General features: G+C 38.2%; 1 protein-coding gene across 1 annotated transcript in view; it reads left to right on the top strand.

Annotated features, from left to right (window-relative positions):
- Nucleotides 1-26777, top strand: part of reck (reversion-inducing-cysteine-rich protein with kazal motifs) — a 57467-nt gene that overhangs the window by 15341 nt on the left and 15349 nt on the right. Inside the window, exons 2-14 of the mRNA XM_051098207.1 lie at nucleotides 964-1025; nucleotides 5024-5098; nucleotides 6633-6669; nucleotides 7010-7095; nucleotides 8327-8374; nucleotides 12216-12249; nucleotides 12654-12851; nucleotides 13809-14073; nucleotides 14150-14323; nucleotides 18744-18956; nucleotides 24251-24387; nucleotides 24457-24597; nucleotides 25929-26117. Of these exons, the coding sequence (XP_050954164.1) occupies nucleotides 964-1025; nucleotides 5024-5098; nucleotides 6633-6669; nucleotides 7010-7095; nucleotides 8327-8374; nucleotides 12216-12249; nucleotides 12654-12851; nucleotides 13809-14073; nucleotides 14150-14323; nucleotides 18744-18956; nucleotides 24251-24387; nucleotides 24457-24597; nucleotides 25929-26117 (1659 nt within the window). The remainder of the gene's footprint in view (nucleotides 1-963; nucleotides 1026-5023; nucleotides 5099-6632; nucleotides 6670-7009; nucleotides 7096-8326; nucleotides 8375-12215; nucleotides 12250-12653; nucleotides 12852-13808; nucleotides 14074-14149; nucleotides 14324-18743; nucleotides 18957-24250; nucleotides 24388-24456; nucleotides 24598-25928; nucleotides 26118-26777) is intronic.

Raw genomic sequence — 26777 nt, 5'->3', positions numbered from 1 at the left:
AAAATCATTTCAAAAACGAGCGTTTGAGATTAAAAAGTATATAAATTGTATTCTTTTTATGAAAATAAGCGATGGTTTCACTAGATAAGACCCTTCTTCCTCGGCTGGGATCATTTACAACCGCATTTGTGATCGTTTGAAGCTGCATTTAAAACTCGGGGCACCATATCAGTCCATTATATGGAGAAAAATGCTGAAATGTTTTCCTCTAAAAACACAATTCTTTTAATACTGAAGAAAGAAAGAAATGAACATCTTGGATGACAAGGGGGTGACTACATTATCTGTAAACTGTTGTTCTGGAAGTGAACTTCTCCTTTAATGCATCTTTTCTGAAGTATGAATTATTCCTACTAGGACGTTAAATTGCTCTGTTGAGTTTGTCTCTTGGTGGTTCTTGTTCTCCTAAGGTTTTGTGGCAGCAGTATGAAGCATGTTTTTAGCTTTATTTTGGAATTTTTAGGAAGTTTTTTACATATACTTTAAGAAAAAAATCAGTCCTGGTGATTTTCTGCCCATTCATTATCTATTTCCTATAACCTTAAAACACAACACAACGCAAAAAATGGATAAACACCTGTGAAAAATGAATATGGATACGTCTTCATATTAAGACCATACATTGTGGTGTATTTTTACAGACTTGAAGTGTAGCATTGCTGTTGATTGAAAATCCCTCACATTAAGTGTTTTTGTTCAGTGTAAGCACTAATTAGTGTTGCGGTGAGAATCAAACGCTGACCTTCACATGCACCAGAGCTTCAGTGAGGCCTTATATAGAAATCCCATCATGATTAACTGCAACCGGCCATTTCAAGATACTTAGTCTGACTATTTATGGCTGAAAACAAAGTGCCGGCGAGCGTTATTCTCCGTCAGCGGGGCTTAAAGTGAAATATGACGGGAGTAGACTGGATCAGATGGACTGAACTCCCTCTCTCTATCTCTCTCTCTGTTCTCCAGATCCCTCCTGCTGCCATCATGCTGCAGACCTCTTTCCTCAGTGTAGAGGAGCCTGTGAACAGGTAACAACATTTACATCAGCTAAACATCACTCAAACACTGACACTGCATTCAGAGAAACTTCTAGCCCAGAGCTTTTTCTCCTATTAAATCAGAACCACTGCACTGTTTGTGAATGTCTGTGCTATTTGCAAAATACTGAGTGGTATTATTCATATAGGATTGTATGACAAAGTCAGTTGTTTTTGAGTGAGTTGCGAGTTGTGAACACAGAGCTGCTGTGGATTTATAGAGAGTGTTCCCCTCCGTCCTTTGAAGTGAAGTGATGAAAAAACAGTGCTGGGGAAAGTTACATCTAAAAGTAATGCATTACATTGTTGCGTTACTCCCTAAAAAAGTAACTAATCCTGTTTCTTTTTATGAAAAGTCATGTTACATTACTTTTTAAATCTGAGCAGGGCTTGCTTTGTTTGTTTTTAATATAAAAATTATATGTTTGGCAAATGTAAAAGCCCTTTCACACCAAAAGCCACAACGCACAGGAAAGTTCTTCAGCAATAAAAAAGAAAACAAAAACAAATGTTAGTTTATCTTGAGTAGTTTTTGCTTAGTAGTGTGGTTAAATGGATAAATAAAGGTCAGCAGCAAAGATATTGGTTAATAAAATGGGATTAAATACATAAAGGATATTCATATATTTAATTATTGCAGGTTTGCATCATATTCTGAGTTGAATTTTGAGGAATAATGAATCATGAGTTTTTTGTTTTTGTTTTTTGAGTGAGATGAATTTATGCACGTTCACATTTATTCTAGAACTAAAGTAACATGTTACTCCTGATTTCTCTCAACGTGGGGACAGAAGAACTGTCAGTCAGTGAATGAGAAAACAAAGTAACTGGCGTTACTTATTCAAAAAAAAAAAAATCTGATATTTTCTTGTAATTTAAAAAGTATGAGCTACTTTGCTAGTTACTTGAAAAAGTAATCTTATTACATAACTCAAGTTACTTGTAATGCGTTACCCCCAACACTGTGAAAAAGAGCAAAAAGAGTCTCCATGTCTGCTCTGTGTGAGTGTGGAGCAGGTGAAGGCCTCTTGTTTGTTTCTGTCTCTTCGTCCCGTCATTAGCGAATGCGACTTTCGCAGCCTCACGTGCGTCTTTGAGCGCCGGAGCTCCAGGAACACGCAGAACTCTCTGAATGGCCTCTTTATGAAGTTCAGACGGGTCAGTTAGTAGCGGTGCGTTAACCCGCCGACCCGCACGGGAACACTGTCCCATTGAGTACGGTGAGAGTGTGAGCGAAGCCTGCTGTTTGCACCTGCCAACCACCCAATGATCAGAAACACAGAGAAGCGCATTAAAGACGGCCCGAGCGTCAGACAGGACAGCTAAAAGCCCATCAGATGGAGACGGATCTATAAAACAGGAGATTAGCGGGAGAGAATAATGACGGCTTGTTAGCGGCGCTGCCGCGGCGTAATCGCCCGGCCCATTTCATCCTAATGGACGGCTCTGGCTTTGAAGAGACGAGGCCTTCGGCCCTTTGAGGAGGGGCCGCGCCGCTTCAGAAGATCTCGCCGGCACCCGCCATTGATTGAGCCCTCCAAACAAAAAAAACTGAAGAAAGAAACGAGGAGAAGTTTTCCAAATGCACCGGACGCTTCATTTCTCTGGTCGTGTGGGCGGAGCCGCTGCGCCGCTTTGATCGCTGATCTGCTGCTGCTGAGCGACGCCCTGCTCTTTATAATGCGGGACACATTCAGCACACTGCTCTCAGATCAGACCAGCACCTAGTGTTTAGTGTTTACTTGTGCTGTAAATGTTATATTTGTTTTCGGGCTGTCAGTTGGTTAAATTATGTTTGAATTAAATTTCTAATTTTATCTAAAATTATTTTAATTAAATCAAATGATTAAATAATCAATCTATTTTATTTCATATTATTTAATTTTATATTATTTGATTCACAGTATTTGTAATATTAAGCTTAATTTGTTTAAAACAGAAACAGTTGTTGCAGATGAATAAAAGCATTGAATATTTAAAAAAAGTGGTCAAACAGGAAACGTTCTTTTTATGGAATTTATGTATATGTTAGGAAGCATGATTAATTGGGTTCATTTTTAAAATTGTTTTTCTCATTATACTAAATTAACAGGTTGAATTGGCAGTACTCTATTTGAACTAATATTAGGCTATAATTACAGCACACTGAATGTCTGTTCATGACTGTATAGAAAATCATAGATATAGCAATTCATGTTTCTGTATGTAATTTTTCTGCACACAGCAGATTGAATTGCAAAACTGATTTTTCCCAAATGTTTTTCCAAATTCATTCATGATATGCTACATACCTAATCAAATGAATTGCAGTGAATCTCACCCAAATGAAGATCATTCAAAGACAACAAACAGCATTTCATAGGTATAACAATACATGCCTTTTAGAAGTCAGTAATAATTTCTTATCACAGAATTGTTTTATTGCATTTTTTATGCTTAATTGTTAACTTTTTGTAAATTAATGGTTATTCATAATTATTTTTAATAAAATGTCAACATATTTTGTTATTATTATTATTAATATTATTTATTTATATATTTTAAATTATTTTACAATTATTTAAATCAAAATGAAATTAAATACATGATATAGTGATAAATGGTCATTCAAATTCTACCTGCGTTTATGTTTATTTAATATTACACTTATATAATCTAAACTCTATCTTTTTTTCTTTCTTTTTTTTGTTGCAGCAGATGAGTTAAAGTATTTAATTTTTTTTTTTTTTTTTTGACCAAAAAAATGGCAAAACCTGGAAATTCGTGCAGAGGCAGACAGTAGTGGAGTATTTTTACTTTACTCAAGCAAATTCAAAAAGTGTCTGTGGTTTATCAGAGTGTTTTTCTTTGGAAAACTTTACTTCACTACGTTCCAGCATAATGTCAAACTTTTTACTGCACTACATTTAATAAATAAAAGTTGTTGTTTGTTTTCCCTTTAATACTTAAGAACATTAAAAATGTAGTATTTTCTTGTACTAAAGTAAATCTTTGAATTACTTTTACTTGAGTAAGAAGTAAGAAAGTAATAGATTTCTACTGTTATTAATTATTAAATGATATTTAATGCGAAACATGGTGAAGTAAAAAAGTACAATATTATGCTTTGGAATGTTGTGAAGTAAAGTTTTATAAAGAAGAACACTCTGATAAAGTACAGACTCTTGAAAAGTACTTTTACAGCAGACTACTGTCCGCCTCTGAATTCATGCGATTGGCTGAAGCCGGCAGAACCACACCCCCAAGTCTTCTAATTGGCTGTCACACGAGTCTGAGTCTGTGTTATTCAGTGGTATGTGTCAAATAAAGTCTCTGAAAAATGAGGATAAAAAAAAAACAAAAGCATTTGGTGTATATTTTGTTTTTTGTAGTTCTCTCAGTTTCTTCATAACAGGTCTGATTTGTTTGTTGCAGAAATAAATTATTTGAAACATCTGCCAGCAAATTCATATTTTCCCATTTTCTGTCCCTGTTTGTCACTGATCATCCTTCATCTCCGGCCAAGCCGAACGAAACCCATCACAGTGTCGTTCAGATGTGCACTTGTGTAAAATGATGAAGATCTATAATTCACTGGAACTGAGTTTGGCTTCTGTTCTCCAAACGGCTGCAGATGCTCCTCGTTAATGAACAGATCGCTCTTGATTTGGGCTCCCATAGACAGAGTCCAGCCGGTGACAGAACGACCAGACCGGCTCCGGTTCTGACCGTCACGCCGTCCAGTGATCGTGCATCCAGATCCGGAGCGTTTGAGCCAGACGCTGAGAAACACAAACACAACAAGCCTTTGTCACACCACAGCAGCAACCGGGCGCTTCGTGTCTTTGTATTTGCTAGAAAAATCCTTTTCTGTATGCAAAATGTCTGTATGCATCGTGGGGCATAAAAGATGAATTATTATTTTACCATTTACAGGAAGTCACACGATGCATGTGAAACTATTAAACCAAAGACTCATGTGTGAATTCCTTCCTGTTTTCTCTGTGCAGCTCGCGACCATCAGAAGCGAATCGCGTCTGAAGCACCTTCTCCCGCGTTTGCCCAGTTACTGCCCCGAGTCTCTGGTAAGGCATTTCCTCCGTTCTCCAGATCTGTGTTTACATTACAGCTGTCGCCCCGGCAACGCAGGAAGTCTTAAACAGAGCGAGCGTCGCGGCTTCCTGTTCCTCCCCGTTGGTTTGGTGCTGCGGTTTTACCTGCTTGGCAGCGAAGGAAGCCGAGATGAAGGCTGGACGGATGCCCTCCACCCTCTTTCAAAGCTGGAATGCCAGCGCCGGCAATATGCAATTACGTTCAGCCTCTAATTAGCCACGGCGGAAGCCTCGGGCCTGTTGCGTTTGGACGCGCGTCCTGCGCTAATTCACAGAAAATGCATGCAAATGGATTTTGGAAGCATTTGAAATGCGCTCGAAAGCATTTTAAACGGAATCGAGAGTCTAACGCATCAAAACCACATTGCTTTTTGTGCTCGTCACAAATGGCGCTGAATCTTCTTGACGGGCTCGTTTTTTCGTACGCCAGAGAACACTGACGTCCAATGTGAATCTCAGACAATATCCTGTTTACTCGTTTCATTATCTTGTCAAAGCGCCGGCTGTGCGGATAAGGAGCGGCCGTGATTCTGCTCCAACAGCGTCCCACCGCAGCAGTTTATGGCTCAGCAAAGCATTCTGTGGCTCTCATCTGCATCTACTTTTAATTAAAGTTGAGTCACATTAGGAGGCTCTCTGGAGCCCCGCTGCCAATAATACGAGCTCCAGTGACACCAGAGCGCTTTCTCATGAACATATCTTTCATACGGCTCCTTTATAACAAGACCAAACAGCTTATATAAGAGTGTTTTTAACGTTTAGTTTGCCATCCGTGAAAATACATTTGAGATGCTTCACGAACTGCACTGTGTATTTTGCGTTGCGCAAAACATAAACCGTAACGTCCAGATGTCTGAAAATGTTTACACTACTGTTCGAAACTTGGGGTTTTTTTAAAAAAAGAAGTTAATGCTTTTATTCATCAAAAATGACATTTATAATGTTACAAATTTCTTTCAAATAAATGCTGTTCTTTTGAATCTTGAAAAATAAAATGTATGACAGTTTCCACAAAAATATTGGGCAGCACAACTGTCAAGAAATGTTTGTTGAGCAGCAAATCAGCATATTAGAATGATTTCTGAAGGATCATGTGACACTGAAGACTGGAGTAATGATGCTGAAAATTCAGCTGCGCATCACAGAAATAAATTACAGTTTAACAGATATTCACATGGAAAACAGCTGATTTAAATTGTAAAAATATTTTTCAATTTTTACTGTATTTAAAAAAAAATCTTACAGACCCCAAACTCTTGAACAGCAGTGTTTTTTTTTTTTTTTTTTTTTCAGTCTCACATTTTAAATCTGTTCTTCTGAACCTGAGCACTATGTTATCATCAGCTCCCTCATGTCGCTTGAAATGAGATGTTCTGTAAATAATGATGTGCTAAATAACTTCTTCTGGGTTCCGAAGAAAAATGCTCCGGTTTGGAAGCAGATGAGAGCGAGCAGATGATGTATTTTGAGTTGTTGTCATGCTAAACATCTCCTTTTGGTTTTGCAGAGTGAACTTTGGATCTGCATCAACAGTACGTTACCGGGTAGGTGAACGCAGGAGCACAGATGGAGATGTTTAGGGCGTCTGCAGAACCCACCTGTCTTTTCGACCTGTACCAGCCTCAAAAGAACAAGAGAGGATTTAGAGTCTCTGAAGACCTAATGCCTCCCAGATGCACAAATATCACACTTCACATCAAACTACACCTTACACGGCCGTTAAAACCCCGGCCAGAGCTTTGAGCTTCAGCACGTAAAGAAGCGAAGCCAAACGCTCCACGCTCAAAGCACGTCTGGATGAAACACGGCGTGTTGTTTTAGGTCATGTGTGCATGTATTGTTCTGCATTACATTTACTGTAAAGGTGATTCTAAATGTTTTCAGGGGCATCAAAGAAGTCAGATGGATGGGTGGGTTTGGGCTGCTGTGAGCTGGCCATCTCCGCTGAATGTCGCAGGGACTGCAAACAGGTCAGCAAACACATCTGACCTTCAACCTCAAACACATTTCACACGCTCTTGGCTGTGTGTGTGTGTGTGTGTGTGTGTGTATAATATTGTTATTAAATTGGCTTGAGGAAGCAAACTTACTGAAATCCGACTTAAACGTATAGTTATTATTTTTCTGAGACTAAAATAATCAACTCGACAAACTCCAAACTCAGCCCAGATCTTCAGACGGATCTGACCGGGTGTGCTATATATTTTCAGACTGATCGGACTTACGGTTTTCCTAAAAATGACGATTAAAACTGGGAAAAATCCCATAGACTTACACTGACGGAATGACTAGACTAGAAACATGCTAACAACATGCTAGTAACTTGTTAACCATGCTAACAACATGATAATCATGCTAGAATCATGCTAGTAACTTGCTAATCATAGTAGAAACATGCCAATGACATGATAACCATGCTAGAAACGGACTAGCAACATGCTAGTAACTTGCTGATCATGCTTGAAACATAATAAAATGCTAATCATGCTAGCAACAAGGTAGTAACTGGCTAATCGTGCTAGTAACATGTTAACGTCATGCCAATCATGTTAGAAACATGCTAGCAGCATGCTAATCATGCTAGAAACATGTTAATCATGTTAGGAACAGACTAGCAACATGCTAGTAACTGGCTAATCGTGCTAGTAACATGCTAACGTCATGCCAATCATGTTAGAAACATACTAGCAGCATGCTAATCATGCTAGAAACATGTTAACATGTTAATCATGCTAGGAACAGACTAGCAACATGCTAGTAACTTGCTAATCATGCTAGCAACAGGCTTATAACTTGCTAACCATGCTAATAACATGCTAGTCATGTTTGCTAAAACATGTTTGCAACAAGCTAATCGTGCTAGAAACATGCTAGCAACTTGCTAATCATACTAAAATCATGCTAGCAACATGCTACCAAATTGTTAATCGTGCTAGAAACATCTATCTGAAACTGCATTGCCTTCAAAACATTCAAACTTTAACCTTTTAAAACTACTTTGAACTTCAAACTGTTTCAGAATGAAAACCATCAAACTTAACACGCTTTTGATTAAAACTTCTTAATCTCTAAACTTTTTAAACTTCTTAAAGATCTTAAACGTTGTCTTGACAAACTTTATTTAGTTATTATTATTATTAATATTATTATATTTTTCTGTAGGTTCATTGGCTCACCTGTGATTTTCTGTTTTCTGTTTAGGCATCATCTAAAAATGACATCACTAAAGTATGCAAGAAAGACACAGAGGTGGGAGTTTCACCTTGATTTTACTTTGTGCACTTCACAAATGTCAGTGTTTTGGAAGCCTGTTTCCACCTCAGAGTAAAAATATGTCATTGTGGTAATCATGAGAAATTTTAAAATAAATGTGAAAAATGCAAAGTGCAGATTGTGAGAGATAGTCGTCACAGATGTGAGATTGTGAAAGTCACAATTACTAGGACTGACCTTTTTATCTTCATTCTTTGAGGTAGAATCAGGCTTTCAGAAATTACACATTAATGAACATGTTTGTTCCAATAATACATTTGAACCCCAAGTACTGAACTTTGCCACATAATTTGTCCTTTCTTTCTTTTTTTTTTTCCAAAAATGCTAGTTAATATTATCACATTGGACTGAAACTTACTGACTTTGCTTCGCAAATTTTTGTTTATTTATTTTTTATTATTATTATTTTTAATAGCAATTTTACCTCACCTTGTTACACTTTTTGTGTTTCTGATCAAAAAAGAGCATAAATCTGTCATTATGATGCATCATTACCACTGATTGATCCCCTGGTTTAAGTGATCATTCCAGTGTTGTTAGTATCATTTGCAGTATTTATTATTATCAGGAAACCCTATTGTAAATGTTAAACTGGTCATGGATCAGTGGTCTCCACATAAAACTGGTCATGTAGCCCACACCATAAGTTGTAGAGACTTGAAACTGGGAGGGATGGTAGTACTCACACCGCCGACAACGAAGGCTCACCAAGCCTCACCCCAAATGGCCTGATGGGGGCGTTACAGCGAACAAAAATTAAAAAATTGATGATAACTCCTAAACCATCAGTCGCAGGCTCAAGTGTCTTATGTCGTTGGAATCCTTAGCTCACGCCTCAGATTCAGTCGTGAGCCTGGCCAAATTTCCGGGTTTATTGCACTTTTTTGAAAAACCAACTTTTGCGAACTACTCCTAGGTTTTTCGCCCAGAACCAAACCAGTGCAGAAACATTCTCTGGAGAGTGAATATCAATATTTATCCAAAAAAAGTTGAACTTTCGACTCACTTTCGCAAAGGGGCGCCAAAACATACAAAAGGGGCAGGGCCACTTTTACTAAAATAGCTACTGAATAAAATGAGATATCTCCACCAAACTCAGAACACTTATGTAAGAGCTCAATCTGAGGTCACAGGGGAAAAAATCATGGAGCTTGGCCACTTGGTGGCGCTATAAGAGGGAAAAAAAACATTAAAAAGGCTATAGCTGCGCAACCATTTGTCCTATCAACATGAAAATCAGTGTGCACGGTCTTGGTGCCACGAGTGTCCTTTGACCGACGAAGTTTGAGCACCTGTTAGACAATGTTGACAGTTCTAACGAAACTCGTTGGGCCTGTTCGACTCACAGCCCCAAGGGTCTCAGAGAAATTTGAAAGAAATCAGGCACCTGGGGGGCGATATTGCCCATTTTTCATGGGTGTAAATGGTTGTACGTCTCGCTGTTTTTCACACATACACACGATACTCGTATCATACGATAGAACTCCTCATTCCAGACAACTTTGTCTCTAGAACCACTGCTGTCAATACAATCATTTGTTAAATGATTGAGAAGATGTAAAAAAACTACTTTTGCGAACGAGTCCTAGGTTTTTCGCTCAGCCTGGAAAAAAACATTGCAGTACAATTCTCTAGGTCAATAATTATCCAAAAAATGTTAAAATTTACCCATTGGGAAGCTATAACAGTGTTGTTTAGAAAAGAAGCCTGTGCAAATTTACCCAAAATCCTATAAAGCCTAAAGGAAAACTCAAAACTTCACGAAACCCGCTGAGCACATGCGACAGGTGATTCTAAACAAGCATGCACAGTTTTAAGGGGATCAGACCACAGCTGCTGCTATAACTGCCATAAACGTTAAAAAAACATCATATTTCAATTGTAAATTACCTGGATTTGCCCAAAATGTTTTTTAATCATTGATCTAGGTGGGTACAGCCTTGCGAAATAATATGTAATGTCTTTTTCCATATATGCTTAAATGCATTAAGTGCTTGAACCCCTGCTCGCGGCTATATTTTTAAATTAGGTTTTATATTTTAGTTTTCTTTTACATTTTTGCTTTGACTTATTTTATTTCTTGAATTAGTTTTATCTTATTTATTTATTAGTTTTTCATCTAATATTTAAATTTACTTTATTGCAGTTATGTATACATTTTGAACAGTTTTAGTTATACTTAATAACACTGGATTAGACTGATGACCTGAGTCATATCTAAAACAGAACATCTCAGAGCTCTTTAAAACTAGACCTAGTTTGGAAAATATACTTCATATACACCTTAACAACCACATAGCGGTTCCTTGACAACCACCTTCAACAGCACAGCGTCGGCCCAGTGACCTCAGCACGAGCGGCGTTTACGTCAGAAGTGCTGTAAATCTAGTTTAGCACACAGTCACCTTCATACAGACTCACGGCTGAGATGTTGAGATGAAAGCAGGCAGACGCTGGGAGGTCTTTATCCTTCATCAAAGAGCCCAATGTGACTCGACGGTTCTCTGTATGTTTGTCTAGCGGCTCTGCATCCCGAAATGAGCCTCAAGCTTTATTTGTGTTTATTCATTTAAACCCTGTTTTCTAGCACAGGCCCAAACCTCTTTATGAGGTCGTTTCATTAGTGTTGAGCAATGGAAAATATAATTTCCCTCAAACTGGACATGCTGTCGCCACATTACGGTCTCATAAATCTGCAGTTCTGCTGACTAAGTGTTATAAAAGAATAACGATTCCCTATGGAAATGCCGTTCGCACGCAGCATCGTGTCGATTCGATGGCGTTCTCCGTCGGTGGGACTGTGGTGTTTCTCCCGCGTCCGTACGGCTCATGTGATCCAGACAAACACGCAGACCATCGGGCACAGTGTTTGCTTTGGATCGCTCTCACAACAACTTCAGCACTTTCATCTCGTGCCCTTGGTTTTCTGAGAAGTCGTTGTGCAAACTTACGCATACTTCAGCTCTGCTCCGCTCTGATCCAAGCCTTTATGTAGCGTTAGAATAGATGTTGGTCCAGAACTAAAACAGCATCAGCCTTTAGGTTTTATGGGTAGAATGTGCCTTAGTTGTATTAGCAGTCATGCACAGGGTCAGTAAGATGTTTAATGTTTCTGAAACAAGTCTCTTCTGCTCACCAAGAGCAAAAAATACAGTAAAAATGTTAAATATTATTACAATGTAAAACAGCTGTTTTCTATGTGAATATCTGTTAAACTGTAATTATTTCTGTGATGCGCAGCTGAATTTTCAGCATCATTACTCCAGTCTTCAGTGTCACATGATCCTTCAGAAATCATTCTAATATGCTGATTTGCTGCTCAACAAACATTTATGATTATTAGCAATGTTGGAAACAGTTGTGCTGCACAATATTTTTTTGGAAACCATCATTTTATTTTTCAGGATTAATAAAAAGTTTAAAAGATTTTTTTCACATTTAAATCTCTTTATGTCATTACATTAAGTGTCTTTAAGTGTTAATTTCTTTAAAAAAACTTAATGATCCCAAACTTTTTAACAGTTGTGTACTTAGTATTTGAATTCAGAAATAATTATTGGAAATTTTAAAAGTTAAAGTTAAAAGAGTTTGTCTTAAACGGACAGTGCACATAAACAAAAATGCAGTTTCTATTAAAGTATTAAAGTCAATATTACTCCATAGTGCAAACAACCATTAAAATAATGATAAATATAATAATAAAATGTTTTTGTGTCTTTGTGATATGAACAAGCACATTTTTGTGTTTTAAGAGATGAAAACCCTGTTTCATAAACTATATCGCAATACTCTAATTGATTGTATTTTTCTCTTGCAGAAACCACTCTACAGCTGTATCACCAAAAATGAAAGTAAGCAAAGCTGCATGCAAAGCTCTTTGGTCCGTCTGTACCTCATTTGTGTGATTCGGTCCTCAGAGACTGAATTTCCTGTTTGATGACGTCACGTCTCCAGTCTCTGACCTGCATGAGAAGGAAATGAGATGGAGCCGTTTCTGTGCCTGGGAGGCAAAGTCACGACCTTTAACCTGCTCTCGCTGAGCTCAGGACTGAATGAAGCGCTTATTTGTGTTGATTAGTAGAGCTGCGCTGCCCTGCAGACAAACTCCCAGACGTCTCTGCACATCTGATAGCCTTTATTAACCAGTGGCAGACTGCATGATCAGATACAGAAATGATGATTTCAGTGTGTGGTGTATTAGTGATTGTTCAGGTGTCCGATCCTCATGTGTGTGTGTGTGTGTGTGTGTGTCCAGTGGGCTCAGTATGCTGCAGTTATGCAGGGAGACACACAAACTGCCGTGAATACTGTCAGGCCATCTTCCGCACAGACTCGTCGCCGACCGTCTCCCAAATCAACGCGGTTAAAGAGTACTGCCAGAGCATCAGTCCACAGCTCATCGGCTGTGTGACCAACTACACCAAATCCTACCCCATCAGGAGCCCCATCGACAGTAAGAACAGCCAAACCCTACTTAAACACAAACTTTCACAAATAATTACACAGAGATGCGAGTAATAAACTGAATTAAGCATAAAATTGTATAGTAAAAAAGACTGAAATAGTATTTTCTTGTAAAACTCTAATAATCTGTTTGATTTACAACTTCAAAAAATAATTGTTTACAGTGTACAAAAACTGTTAGCCAATCAGCTGTGTCTGCATCTCATTTGCATACTGTTCATCTTAAATAAAATTAAATTAAAAATGTTCAAAATTGATCAAGTGACAGTAAAGACATTTATAATGTTACTAAATATTTGTTTAAAAAAAAAAAAGATGTTAATTTGAACTTTCTATTCATCTGTGAATCCTGAAAAATAAACTGTATGACAGTTTCCACAAAAATATTGTGCAGCACAACTGTTTTCAACATTGCTAATAATCATAAATGTTCGCAGCAAATCAGCATATTAGAATGATTTCTGAAGGATCATGTGACACTGAAGACTGGAGTAATGATGCTGAAAATTCAGCTGCACATCACAGAAATCAATTACAGTTCAACAGATATTCACATAGAAAACAGCTGTTTGAAATTGCAATAATATTTCACAATGTTATTGATTTTGCTGTACTTTTGAGTTTTTAAATTTTAAATTTGAGTACGAAGTTTTTATTAACTTGCAGTCCAGCTGATGATTTCAAGTTTGTTGGCAAGGCAATATTTCTATTCTATCATTTTAACTTTATATCAACTAATGAACTAATTGTTTTGAGTTTTAGTTACCAATACCAACACTAGAGTGAGTCGTTGAATCATTTACTCGACAGATTTAGCAACAGTCATGTAGATTACCTATAAAAATCACAACGTAGTAAAAAGAACTATGCAAGGTTTTGAACTGACTCATTGAATGTGATTCAGGAAATGACTCCCTTACCCAGAATGCCGTGTGTCTGTGCTCAGGTTTGTACTGTTGTGACCGGGCGGAGGAGGCTCACTGTCAGACGGCCTGTAAGCGCATCCTGCGCACCATGACCACGGAGCAGGAGATCATGGAGGGCCTGATCAGCGAGTGTGGCAGTCAGCCGCTCCCGCAGGACCCGCTGTGGCAATGCTTCTTGGGTAGCGCACACCCACCCACCATTAGCGATCCCGAATCGCCCCCGATCGCCAAGATGGACTACGCTAAACTGCACTGCTGCTTTAAGGCCAACACGTCCCACTGCAGGTCAGCACCGAGCCTGTCTGTAGACTAACGCTGTCGCTCTGAGACTGAATGTGTTTGTATGCTCACTGTTTGATAGGAATATGTGCTTGGAGATCAGTACCAACTGGGGCACTCAGACGTGGCAGGAGTTCGACCAGCATTGTGAATATAACCCGGCCGAGATGGACCTCATCACCTGCTTGGCCGACGTCAGGGAGCCGTGCCAGTTAGGCTGCAAAGATCTCAGCTACTGCACCAACTTCAACAACAGGTTGGAAACAGTTTCCTACTATAGATCTGCTCGTTCAAGCGTTAGTTCCCGTCCTCGAATCTGACTGGTAGTAAGTTTTTCAACTAACTTTTTTATTTCAACTTTATTTGAATTAAATATTAGGATTTTTAATCATTTTAGTTTACAGTACCAACAATAGAGTGAGTCGTTGAATCATTTACTTGACTGATTTGTTCAAAAAACATTCAGGAACAAAACAAGTGGCTGTCTATAGAAGTGAGTCACTGAGTCATTTACTTAATGGATTTGTTCAAAATCATTATTTTATTCAAGAACAAAACACCACTATGCTGTGTAAGAAATGTATTTGTTTCACTGTGAAGTAAAAGTGAAATGATATTGTGTTTTAAATGTATGTTACTCAATTTTACCTTTCTTTTTTTGGACTGTTGTGTAGATTAAGCATATGATTAATTGACATATATCCTCAATATCCAACTATCCCATCTGTAATATTGTTATGCTCTTTGAAAACAGACAGGGGTTGACTGGGTTCATAAGTTTGCATGCTGTTATGTAACTGAACACGAGGTGCATGTCACATGGAAAAATGAATATCCAGCAGGCATATTGTTGGGTTTCTCTCTGGCCTGTGCATTGTCTCTGTGGGTTACAGATGTAGACAGCATGATTTATGAAGGCAGAAGTAGTCCAGCATTGTTTTCAGGTCAAACAGGCATATGGAGCTCTATGATAGGACCGCTGGTTCCCCACCACGACTACATGGTTTGCCCAGCGCTGAAGTCAATCCCACGAGTCCTCTCAAAAGTTTGAGGGAAGAGAGATTCAGTCCTGCGAGTGTGACTGACTCAAAGAGCTTGTAAAAGTGTCATAACAGGCTTGGTTAGATGATGAAATGGCACGACACATTTCTTCAGACCCCCGCGACAGCTCCCGGTGAATGTGCAGACCTCCTGAGGGGCTTCGGAGGGTTTTTCATGACTTTTGAATCCAGTTACAGCTTGTGGCTAAAGGTGGAGAAGATTCTGACAGATGTGTGGAAGAACAGAATCATTCAATACTGAGTAAACAGAGTTTGGCTGACCCGAGACACTTAAACTCACGCTGACCCTTTGTCATAGCTCAGGGTTTGGTAATGCATTCAAGACATGATCAAAGCAGACGAGAGCTGCTAACACACACTCACACACACACACACAGTGTGTTCTAAAACACTATTTCAGCTCAGTGGGAAATAAAAATCCTATAGACATGTACTGATGGGAGTCAGTATGTATTTAGAGATCAGGATGGGCACTTTTGACTTATCATCACCCTTGCAACTCCATTGCAACACAGTAACAGCATCTCAGAACACCTTAGCAGCCATGTAGCAACATACTAGTGTCTGTGATTGGCGGCTGAGGAGGGAATCCGGTACAGTGTGAAATATTCTGGTATTATTTTCTTTGGCTGAGGGTGAAGATGATGACGGGATGTGAGTTCAGGCAAACAGCCGCTGGCTTTGATTTCTCTGAGGGATTCCTGCGGTTGATTGGATCCTGCAGATTTCAAAGAGCGCTGAAGGTAAATAGGGAAGAGAGCGGAGGGGACGGACGCGGCCGGAGCGCCGTATACTTACCCTGATGCTCATCACAGCATGTCTGCACGCACCCTATGGAGAATGTAAACAGTACAAATAAACCCAGACGACAGACAGACAGATAAACACACACAACTTCATCCTGACCACACCAGGTTAACAGTGACCGATGTGTTATTTATTTATTTTTTCTTTTTAAACTACAGAATAAATAATGTAAGGAATAGAAGAAGCAAATGTGGATTTTATTGATTTTGTGAACCTTCCAGTTTCACAGACAGGGCTTAGGTTAAGCCAGGATTAGGCCATAGTTCAGTTATTACATTTACACTGACCAAAATTATAAATGCAACACTTTTGTTTTTGCCCCCATTTTTCATGAGCTGAACTCAAAGATCTACGACTTTTTCTATGCACACAAAAGGCCTATTTCTCTCAAATATTGTTCACAAATCTGTCTAAATCTGTGTTAGTGAGCACTTCTCCTTTGCAGAGATAATCCATCCACCTCACAGGTGTGGCATATTAAGATGCTGATTAGACAGCATGATTATTGCAAAGGTGTGCCTTAGGCTGGCCACAATAAAAAAACACTCTAAAATGTGCAGTTTTACTGTACTGGGGGGGGGTCCGAAAACCAGTCAGTATCTGGTGTGACCACCATGTGCCTCATGCAGTGCAACAAATCTCTTTTGCACAGAGTTGATCAGGTTGTTGATTGTGGCCTGTGGAATGTTGGTCCACTCCTATTCAATGGCTGTGTAAAGTTGCTGGATATTGGCAGGAACTGGAACACGCTGTCATATACACCGATCCAGAGCATCCCAAACATGCTCAATGGGTGACATGTCTGGTGAGTATGCTGGCCATGCAAGAACTGGGATGTTTTCAGCTTCCAGGAATTGTGTACAGATCCTTGCAACATGGGGCTGTGCATTATCATGCTGCAACATGAGCTGATGGTCGTGGATGAATGGCACAACAATGGGCCTCAGGATCTCGTCACGGTATCTCTGTGCATTCAAAATGCCATCAATAAAATGCACCTGTGTTCGTTGTCCATAACATACGCCTGCCCATACCATAACCCCATCGCCACCATGGGCCACTTGATCCACAACGCTGACATCAGCAAACCGCTCACCCACACGACGCCATACACGCTGTCTGCCATCTGCCCTGTACAGTTAAAACCAGGATTCATCTGTGAAGAGAACACCTCTCCAAAGTGCCAGATGCCATCGAAAGTGAGCATTTGCCCACTAGAGTCGGTTGCAGCTAAGCTTCCCTGAGACAGTTTCTGACAGTTTGTGCAGAAATTCTTTGGCTATACAAACCGATTGTTGCAGCAGCTGTCAGGGTGGCTGGTCTCAGATGATCTTGGAGGTGAGATGTTGGATGTGGAGGTCCTGGGCTGGTGTGGTTACATGTGGTCTGCAGTTGTGAGGCCGGCTGGATGTACTGCCAAATTCTCTGAAAGGACTTTGGAGACGGCTTATGGTAGAGAAATGAACATTCAATTCATGGGCAACAGCTCTGGTGGACATTCCTGCAGTCAGCATGCCAATTGCATGCTCCCTCAAAACTTTGTGCTGTGTGATAAAACTGCACATTTTAGAGTGTCCTTTTATTGTGGCCAGCCTAAGGCACACCTGTGCAATAATCATGCTGTCTAATCAGCATCTTGATATGCCACACCTGTGAGGTGGATGGATTATCTCTGCAAAGGAGAAGTGCTCACTAACACAGATTTAGCAGGATTTGTGAACAATATTTGAGAGAAATAGGCCTTTTGTGTACATAGAAAAAGTCTTAGATCTAGAAAAACAAGGGCTAAAACAAAAGTGTTGCATTTATAATTTTGGTCAGTGTAAGTAGTCTTTATAAAGATGGTTCACATAAAAACACTACTGGTGAGCATCTTGAGACAAAACAATGGCACTGACATATTTTAAGATCAGTCAGTGCAAGTTTCTTTCAGTTAAAACATCCCAGACATGCATTTTAGTCTGGGACTAAATTTAAGCCTTGTCTGTTAAACCGGGGGTTAATGCTTAAGAGATACAGCTGCATTTATTTGCTCAAAAATACAGTAAGAATTGTGAAATATTATTGCAATTCAAAATAGCAGTTTTCCATGTGAATATCTGTTGAAATGTAATTTATTTCTGTGATGTGCAGCTGAATTTTCAGCATCATTACTCCAGTCTTCAGTGTCACATGATCCTTCAGAAATCATTCTAATATGCTGATTTGCTGCTCAACAAACATTTATGATTATTAGCAATGTTGAAAACAGTTGTGCTGTACAATATTTTTGTGGAAACCGACCTGATTCACAGATGAATATAAGGTTCATATAAACCCAGCGGAGTGTTTTTCATTTTGGTCAATGTTTACTTATCTGTCATAAATCAGCCCATCATCACCACACCCAAACAAAAAGACTGTAAACAAACCTTCAAATGACCAGGAATCAGCTCTTAACCGCATGCAGAAACCTCAGCTTCACCAACGTCCCGTCCCACGTGGAGCGCTATAAAAAGAGCCGATCATTAGACAGAATGAAAGCTTCTCTCAACTTCAGGTTTCCTGAGGAAGTCCCTCTTCCCAAAGCTTTGTCGGGACACGGTTGCTAGCGAACAATGGCCTTCTGGGATTCAATAAGACTGCAACTCGAGTCTGCTAAATTAAGAACAGAACTGATTTTTATGGTGTTTTTTTAATGGCTGCAGTGTTTCTAGCATCATTTGCTGCTTCTGTGGAGAATGAAAGTCTGTGTGCTGGTCTGCAGGTTTTGCTTTGTGAGTCTGATATATTGTAAATCATCATCTGACGCTGTTTTTGTGTTCTCAGGCCAACGGAGCTGTTTCGCAGCTGTAACGTTCAGTCGGATCAGGGCGCCATGAACGACTTCAGACTCTGGTCCAACGGAACCATCAAGATGCCCTTCATGAACATCCCGGTGCTGGACATCAGGAAGTGCCAGCCGGAGATGTGGAAGGCCGTGGCCTGTGCGCTGCAGATCAAACCCTGCTACAGCAAGTCCAGAGGAAGCGTCATCTGCAGGTCAGCCTTCATCTTCATCTTCATCATCTGCTCAATCAATGAGTAAAGCTTATGAAAACACACCCAGGTCACATTACACCTCAAAAGCAAAATAAATCATCTAAAAAAGCCAGTGAAAAGTTTTTTTTTTTTTTTCATTGTGAATGCGTTTCATGACCGTTAATAAAACATTCCCCCAATAATTTACATTTGTTCTCAGAAGTCATTATATTCTTATTAGGGCTGTCAGTTTAATGCGTTAATTTAATTAATTAGTTTTGAACAAATATTTTAACTGGCCCCGCCCCCATAAGATGATGTACAGGGGTACATCATCTTATTATTGTATATTATATATTTCATATAGTTGACTGTTTGTCCACAAATGCGTTTATGCCCTAAAATTCAAGATATTGGTGCAAAAAATGCCCCTGTACATGTTTTGGCTCATATATCACATATCACCAGCAGCAAGAGCAATGTGAACGAGTGCTGATTTTGTCCTGATCTATCACAAACTTAAATGTGATTTTATAAAACAGTTCAGTAAATAAGCACATTTTAAACACTATATTGTGTGTTCTTGCTCAATTGTGCGGAGAACACATTACCTTTGAAACCATAGCGGAATTGTGTGTCTCTGAGCAACACAGCGGCGTTTAGTTTCTGAATGAATCCACGTTTTGAATGAATTGTGTGAATTAGTGATTCAAAAGCCCATTCATAAAGAGCCATTTAGTTCATTCCTGAATGAATCAGCCCTTTGAATGAATCGAAGACATTTACTGCCGCCTCCTGGCAGATGTAGTTTCTTATTTGGAGTAGTATTTCATAAAAAAAAAAAATAATAATAATAATAAAAAGAAGAAGAAAAATAAAAATATTAAAGGGATAGTTCACCAAAAACATTTAAATTCTGTCATGATTTACTCACCCTCATGTCATTTCAAACCTTTCTTTTGTGGAACATGAGAGAAGGTTACCAATGACTTATATTGCATGAACAAAAACACTGAGATGTTTATCGAATGACCTTCTTTTCCATAGTTTACATTAGGCTGTTGCAGCCTAAATGTTTATTTGTAATAAATTCTATTTTGAATCAAATAAAATAAATTTTATTAAACAATTTATTTCTTGCTGAAGCTACTTTTTGTAATGTCTGTTTGATGCTTTACACAACAATGACTTCAAATTGTCTTTTTGTAGTAAATTCTCAGCCAAATTTAATGTGCGATTAATTTGCAATTAATTAGATTAATTAATCGAAACATCATGTAATTAATTACAAATTTTAATTGACTGACAACCCTAATTAAAAAATTAAAAACCCTGATATGCACAATAAAAACTATAATATATCTAAATACATTGTAGTTATAAAATATAATTACTTAAATAATTGAGCATTTATGTATTATATTTGTTTATTATTTTGTTGCATTAAATAGACTTTTTTGTGTTATAGTAATGACAGTTTGTGGCAAAATGTGCTTTATTGTCATGGAAATAATTTTACAGTGTTTTTTTTTTTTTTTTTTTTTTTGGAAAAATATTTTTTTATGTTGTTGTTTTGCTTTTGAAATCGAATATATTCATATAATCTTGATGTACAAATCTTTTTTCATGCACTAGACCAAAACAATTTGGTTGGTGTATAAAAGTCACATAATCCACATTTTTTTTGTCCACAAACAAGCTGTTGACAGTTGATGCCGGTGTGATTAGTGTGTGTTCGGGCACAGTGTTTACATTCCTGTAACGTGGTGAGAATGAATCAGATCCAGGTAATTGCAGGTTGTCGTGTGAAGGGTTTGAGTTCTAAACCTGCGTGTTGCTTTAGCACAGGTCTTTTGAAACACAAGTATCTGTTGGGCCTTTCTGTGTTGCATTGAATTTTTATGTATGTATTATGGCCATTCAGAGATTAAATCATAGCAAAACACTGTGAGCATTCAGAAACAGATTCTAGTCAATAGTGTGGCGTTTTCATCAGAAACTGTGCTGTGCCGTGTTCCGCCGTAGACTGCTTTGTTCAGTTGTTGAATGGGGTAGACGTGTCTCTGGTTTGGTGAGGATTAGACGTCCTCACGCAGGAGAAAGCTGAGGAATGATCAGAATAAAGAGCTGTGACTGTGAGTAATGGCAGGGTGCGACCCAGCACGCATCAGTCGAGCTCCGGCTCCTGTTCCAGCAGGACTCACTGTTTGTGTTTAGAGAAAAGAAAGCACATCCAGGGAACCCAGAACTGCTTAAAAACAAGTGTTTTCACGGTAACGGGTTTCACAAGTGCATTCTTCTGCCGGCGTGGACGAAACACCATACTGAAATACTCCAGCAGTGTGACCCGCACTAACAAGTCATCTGATTCCCAGACGAAGTGAATCAAAAATTAATCAAAACTGCTGTAGTCTGATTCCTGAATGAATAACTCTGTTGAGTCGGTTCTTTTTAGTTAATCAAAGACATATCAAACGGCTAAATGCATTCTTCCACTAATTGAGATAATATTGTACTAAAATACAATATATTTGTTAATTTGTGCAGCAGGACCACTACTGAATCTATATTAAGTGGAGTGTGATTCCCAAACAAATGACTCAGGTTTTTTTTTAGTGAATCAAAAGCATATTGTGCAACCAAATGCATTCTTCCAATAATAGTGAGGGAATATTGTACTAAATACAATATATTTGTTAATATCTGCAGCAGCACCACTACTGAAAGTATAGTTAGTGAATAAAACCGTAGTGAATAAAAGTGCAGTTTGACTCCCAAACAAATGACTCCTATGAGTCGGTTCTTTTTAGTGAATCAAAAACATCCAGCACAAAAACTGTAGTCTGATTCCTGAGTGAATCACTCTGAGTTGGTTCTTTTGAGTGAATCAAATGCATGTTATTTGGTTTGTTAGTAGTAATATATATATATATATATATATATATATATATATGAAGAATTCAGATGCAAAACCAGCTAAATCCATCTGACGTCTTTTTTAAAAAAATGCATTTTTATCAGGCTCAGATGTGTATGTTACTATGTAAGTACCGGTACTTCTGATTGGGCTGAGGCTGGTATTTTAGCGAGTTTGAAGAAAAAGTATTTGATGGACGTATAATATGTGTCAAGAGCATTCACTCACTATTATTATCTCATTCTTGACCGAGATGGCTTTTAGCTGGTTTTGCATCTGAACTCTTCATTTATATATATATATATATATATATATTAAAATGTGTCACAATTTTTTTTGTTTGTTTATTATTGATGTTTAGGGTCAATTATTGCAGTACATTTATGCTGAGAAGTGAAAAATGTCATTAAATATGTACTACTTTATTTTTTTTTCCCTCAAAATAAACATTAACCAAAATAAAACAAAAAGCAAAAGTCAATGATGTGCTAAAGCTAAAACTGAAATAAAAATTAATGCAAAATATATAGACATATAAACAAAACAAAAACTACAAAAAATGACAACGCGTAACTACAATTACTAAAACTTCTAAAATGAAAATAAAAATATAACTTAATTAGAAAAAAATGGATATTAATGTCTTATTCTGCAGGATCATGTTTAAGATCTCTAAATCAACCTCACACATAAACTACACCTAAAACAACTACCTTACTCACTATTAATAATGAGTCGTTTACTGAGTTTAAATGGTGAGGAACAGAATGTGAATGTGCTTTGGTTCAGTGTGTTTTGTTTGCTGTTGTTGATTGTGTTGTGCTGATGTCATGCAGATGTGAGTGTCTGACGCAGTAGTGTGCCAGTTAAGTGTCTTACAATGTGCTGCTAAACAAAACACTACAAATGTTTCTATCAGTGTGAGCGAACGTGAAATAACAAATACACGAGGATCTCAGACGCCTCATGAGACGCCACATGTGGACGGCGGCGATCTGATGCGTTCGGTCAACAGGAAACGCGCTTTCATCTCGTCCGGCTCACAGACGGAGCTCACGCAAACCTCACCGCTCGCACAAACTCAGAGAGGACACGATCTGTTCCTCCGACACCAGCAACAATAACTCATGATCATTTATGTCATCAGTGTGTGAACGAGCAGAAACGACACCGCCGGATCCTTTCATGATAATCCAGAATATTCCTGGAGATTGAACACCGCCGGCGTGTGACGCTTTTAAAGCCGCTCTTGATTGCGTGATCTTTATTTTTACGTGTGCGTAGCGATGTTAAACGAGTGCGAGTTCTTTTCTGGAATGGTTTAAAACTTGTTTTGATGTTTTAGAATTTCATAAAACATCTTGTGAACACTGAACACAACATCACATTAACATGACGCAACAATTTATTAACACTGTCAGAATGATCGATCGCAATGAAAGCCTGTATCCGCCACGGGAGAAAAAGAAAAAGAATAGGGAATTGCGACTTTTTGTCTTAGAATTGCCATTTCAAGTTTTTATATCACAATTCTGACTTTTTTCCTTTTGAGTTTACATCTTGCAACTGAAAAAACTAACAACAACAACTAAACTGAGACTAACTGTGACAGTAGTGCTGCTGCTGCACAAATTATGTATAAATATATTGTATTTTAGTACAACATTCCCTCTATATTGGTGGAAGAATGCATTTGGTTGCACAAAATATCTTTATTCACTAAAAAGAACCAAATCAATAGAGTCATTTATTCAGGAATCAAACTAGAGTTTTTGTGCTCCTTGTTTTTGATTCACTGAAAAGAACTGAATCATAAGAGTCATTTGTTTGGGAATTGGACTACACTGGTTGCATGGGTTTGTTCACTAACTATACTTTCAGTAGTGCTGCTGCAGCACAAATTAACATATTGTGTTTAGTACAATATTCCCTCACTATTATTGGAAGAATGCATTTGGTTGCACGATATGCTTTTGATTCACTAAAAGGAACCGACTCATAAGAGTCATTTGTTTGGGAATCACACTCCACTGGTTGCACTGTTGTGTTCACTAAATGTAGATTCAGTAGTGGTGCTGCTGCACAAAATTTAACAAATATATTGTATGTTAATATAACATTCCCTCTAATTGTGACTTTTCTATTTATATCTCTGAATTGTGAGATAAAAGTTGCAATTATAAACCAGGTTCTATAGAGAACCCTTAAATGAACACTAAATAACCATCAGGTAACGTTACATAAAATCTGACAGTACTTCAGAATTAGAGAAACACTGTAGCAACTTGTATCATAATATCAATACCTTCAGGTTCCAGTTACATCAAACGTTACATTAGAATTAGAGGAACATGATAATTGTGTGTTCAATTGATGAGTAGTAACGGTGTGTCCTCAGGTCGGACTGCGTGGATATCCTGACCCAGTGCGGCGATCGCAAGCGTTTTCTGGAGGGCCAGACGCCCGAGCGCATCTGTGACCTGCTGTCGCCCACCGACGACCCGGAGCGCTGCATCCCTCTCAACAGATACCTCAGTGAGTGTGCGCCCGTCTCGGGTCTGCGTCGGTTAGGCCGCGTCACTGACGTCTTTACGCTTTCCACAGCTCCCAGTCCCTTCGAGAACATCATTGAGGAAGTCATCCACCCCTGCAACCCCAACCCCTGTCCCAGCAATCATCTCTGTGAGGTCAACAGGAAGGGCTGCCACCCCGGACAGGACTGCCTGCCGTACTTCTGCGTGCCTGGTACACACCAAAGATTATTCACTCATGAGCTCGAACTGTGATTAAAATATGTGCAGTTTTTCAGAATGGAATAACAGAGCGCAATAATATGTTATTTTGTCATCACGTGACTTTACCATATTGGATGTTTAATTCAATGAGCCAGAGAACACCCTGGACAAAAAGGCATATTTTGCTTGTTTAATCTAATTTAGTTTGTTTTGCTTTATTTTGGTTTAAAAACATCTCAACGTTTGACATTCCAATCAAAATGTTGAATTTAAAGTTTTGATTTTGTTTTGTTTTGATTTCGTTTAATTTATTTATTTATTTGAACCCATTTTGTTTTTTTTACTCATCAAGTAATGAGTAAAAAAAGATTTCCATTTACACAAAACAAAATATTTTGTTTTTGATTTCTCTTAGTTTGGTTTTGGTTAGTTTTTATGTAGTTATTTTCTTGTTTATTTTTGTTTGATTTGTTTCAAAACATCTTGACGTTTAATATTTTCCATTCCAATAATGAGTCATAAAGTAGTTTTTTTTGTTGATGTTGTTGTTGTTGTTTTTTTTGGTTTTTGGTTTGGTTTTAGGGTTTTTTGTTGTTGTTTTTCTTTTTGTTTTTTTTAAAGAATCTTTACTTTTTACAGTTTACAGTCAAATATTGAGTTAAAAAGTATATTAAAAAGTAGAGTTGTTTTGTTTTGTTTTAAAACATCCTAATTTTTCAAATCAAATAATGAGTCAAAACAGAGATTTTAAAGTTTTGTTTTTGTTTTGGTTTGTTTTTTCGTTTTTATTATTATTATTATTATTATTTTATTATTATTATTTTTTTCAGTTTAGTTTTTAAAGTTTTGGTTTTGTCTTGTTTTTTTTTTGTTATTTTCTTGTTCATTTACTTCTGTTTTGTTTCAAAATGTCCTATCTTTTGATAGTTTCTAATCAATTCATTAGTCAAAAAGTAGACTTTTAAAGTTTTGTTCTGTTTCCAGTCCAATATTGAATCATCATTGATTTATAAAACTTTTTTCATTGTTTCATTTTGAAATGTCTTCATTTTGATACTCCGATGAAATAATGAGTCAAGAAGTAGATTCATCACACCAGAAAATAAATGTGAAGTTGAGTGAAGTGCATTGTGGGATAGCCTGCATTATGTTCTCTGTTGTATATTGTGCGTCCGTGTACTTTGTTCATACAGGACACTGACATGTTGTGCACAGTCCTCACAGTAACGGTAGTATGCATACTGTGCACAGTAAGAGTGTGCCAGAGAAAGATGAGTAAAGTGTGTGAGGATTGTGTTGTTGTGCAGAACTCTTCTCAGACAGTGTTTTCATGTCTTTCAGGCTGTAAGCTGGGAGAAGCGTCAGAGTTCCTGGTGCCGGTGGACGGACACATCCAGGTGCCCACTAGGAACGGTCAGGTGGGCTGTTACGAGGTCTGCACCTGCGGTCAGAGCGGCCGTCTGGAGAACTGCGCCGAGATGCCGTGCTTCGACACCAGCAAGACCTGCCTCATCGGAGGACAACGCAAGAGTAAGAGCCTGTGCGCTTCCTGTACATATGCAGCCGCTGCGATTTACATGCAGATTAATGAATAGCAGCTCATTTTCAACACTGGCTTCGCAAATGAAGGGTGTGTAACAGACACCTGTGTTTGTTGGTTTGTTATTATTTATTAAATGAACTATTATTGGCTTAATCAGAGCAATCAAGGCAAAAATCCGAGCGTATGTGTATGTGTGTGTGTGTGTGTGTGTGTGTGTGTGATGTTTATGTTCCAGCACTGGTCGTGTCTCATGTGGACGCTGCCATCTATTGGTGGAGCGATGCATTAATAACACATGAAAGCTGAATTCTCAGTGGACTGACATTCAGAAATGTTTCCAATATGTTTTAAACAACACAAACAAACTGGAAATATGTCAGTATATAAAAGATTTAATAAAAGCTTTAAATTAGAATAAATGCATATCATTAGCAAACCTTTTTGTTTGTTTGTTTATTTGTTTCTGTTTTTTATTGGAGTGTGTTTTTTGTAAACAGCTCATTTTTACGCTTGTCGGTTTGAACCTGAATGAGTTTATTGCCTTTTCTTTCATGTTTATTTTTACTCCACTTCTAAAGCGCTCGGCCGTCTTGGGCTCATTGGAGACAGATGTGCTGTGCTTTATAGTCGTGTCGAGCTCTGCCGCC

This window comes from Labeo rohita, chromosome 24 (genome assembly GCF_022985175.1).
Source record: "Labeo rohita strain BAU-BD-2019 chromosome 24, IGBB_LRoh.1.0, whole genome shotgun sequence".
Lineage (NCBI taxonomy): Eukaryota > Metazoa > Chordata > Actinopteri > Cypriniformes > Cyprinidae > Labeo > Labeo rohita.
The sequence above is the reverse complement of the archived record's forward strand: the minus strand, read 5'-3'. Positions and strand labels throughout refer to the sequence as shown.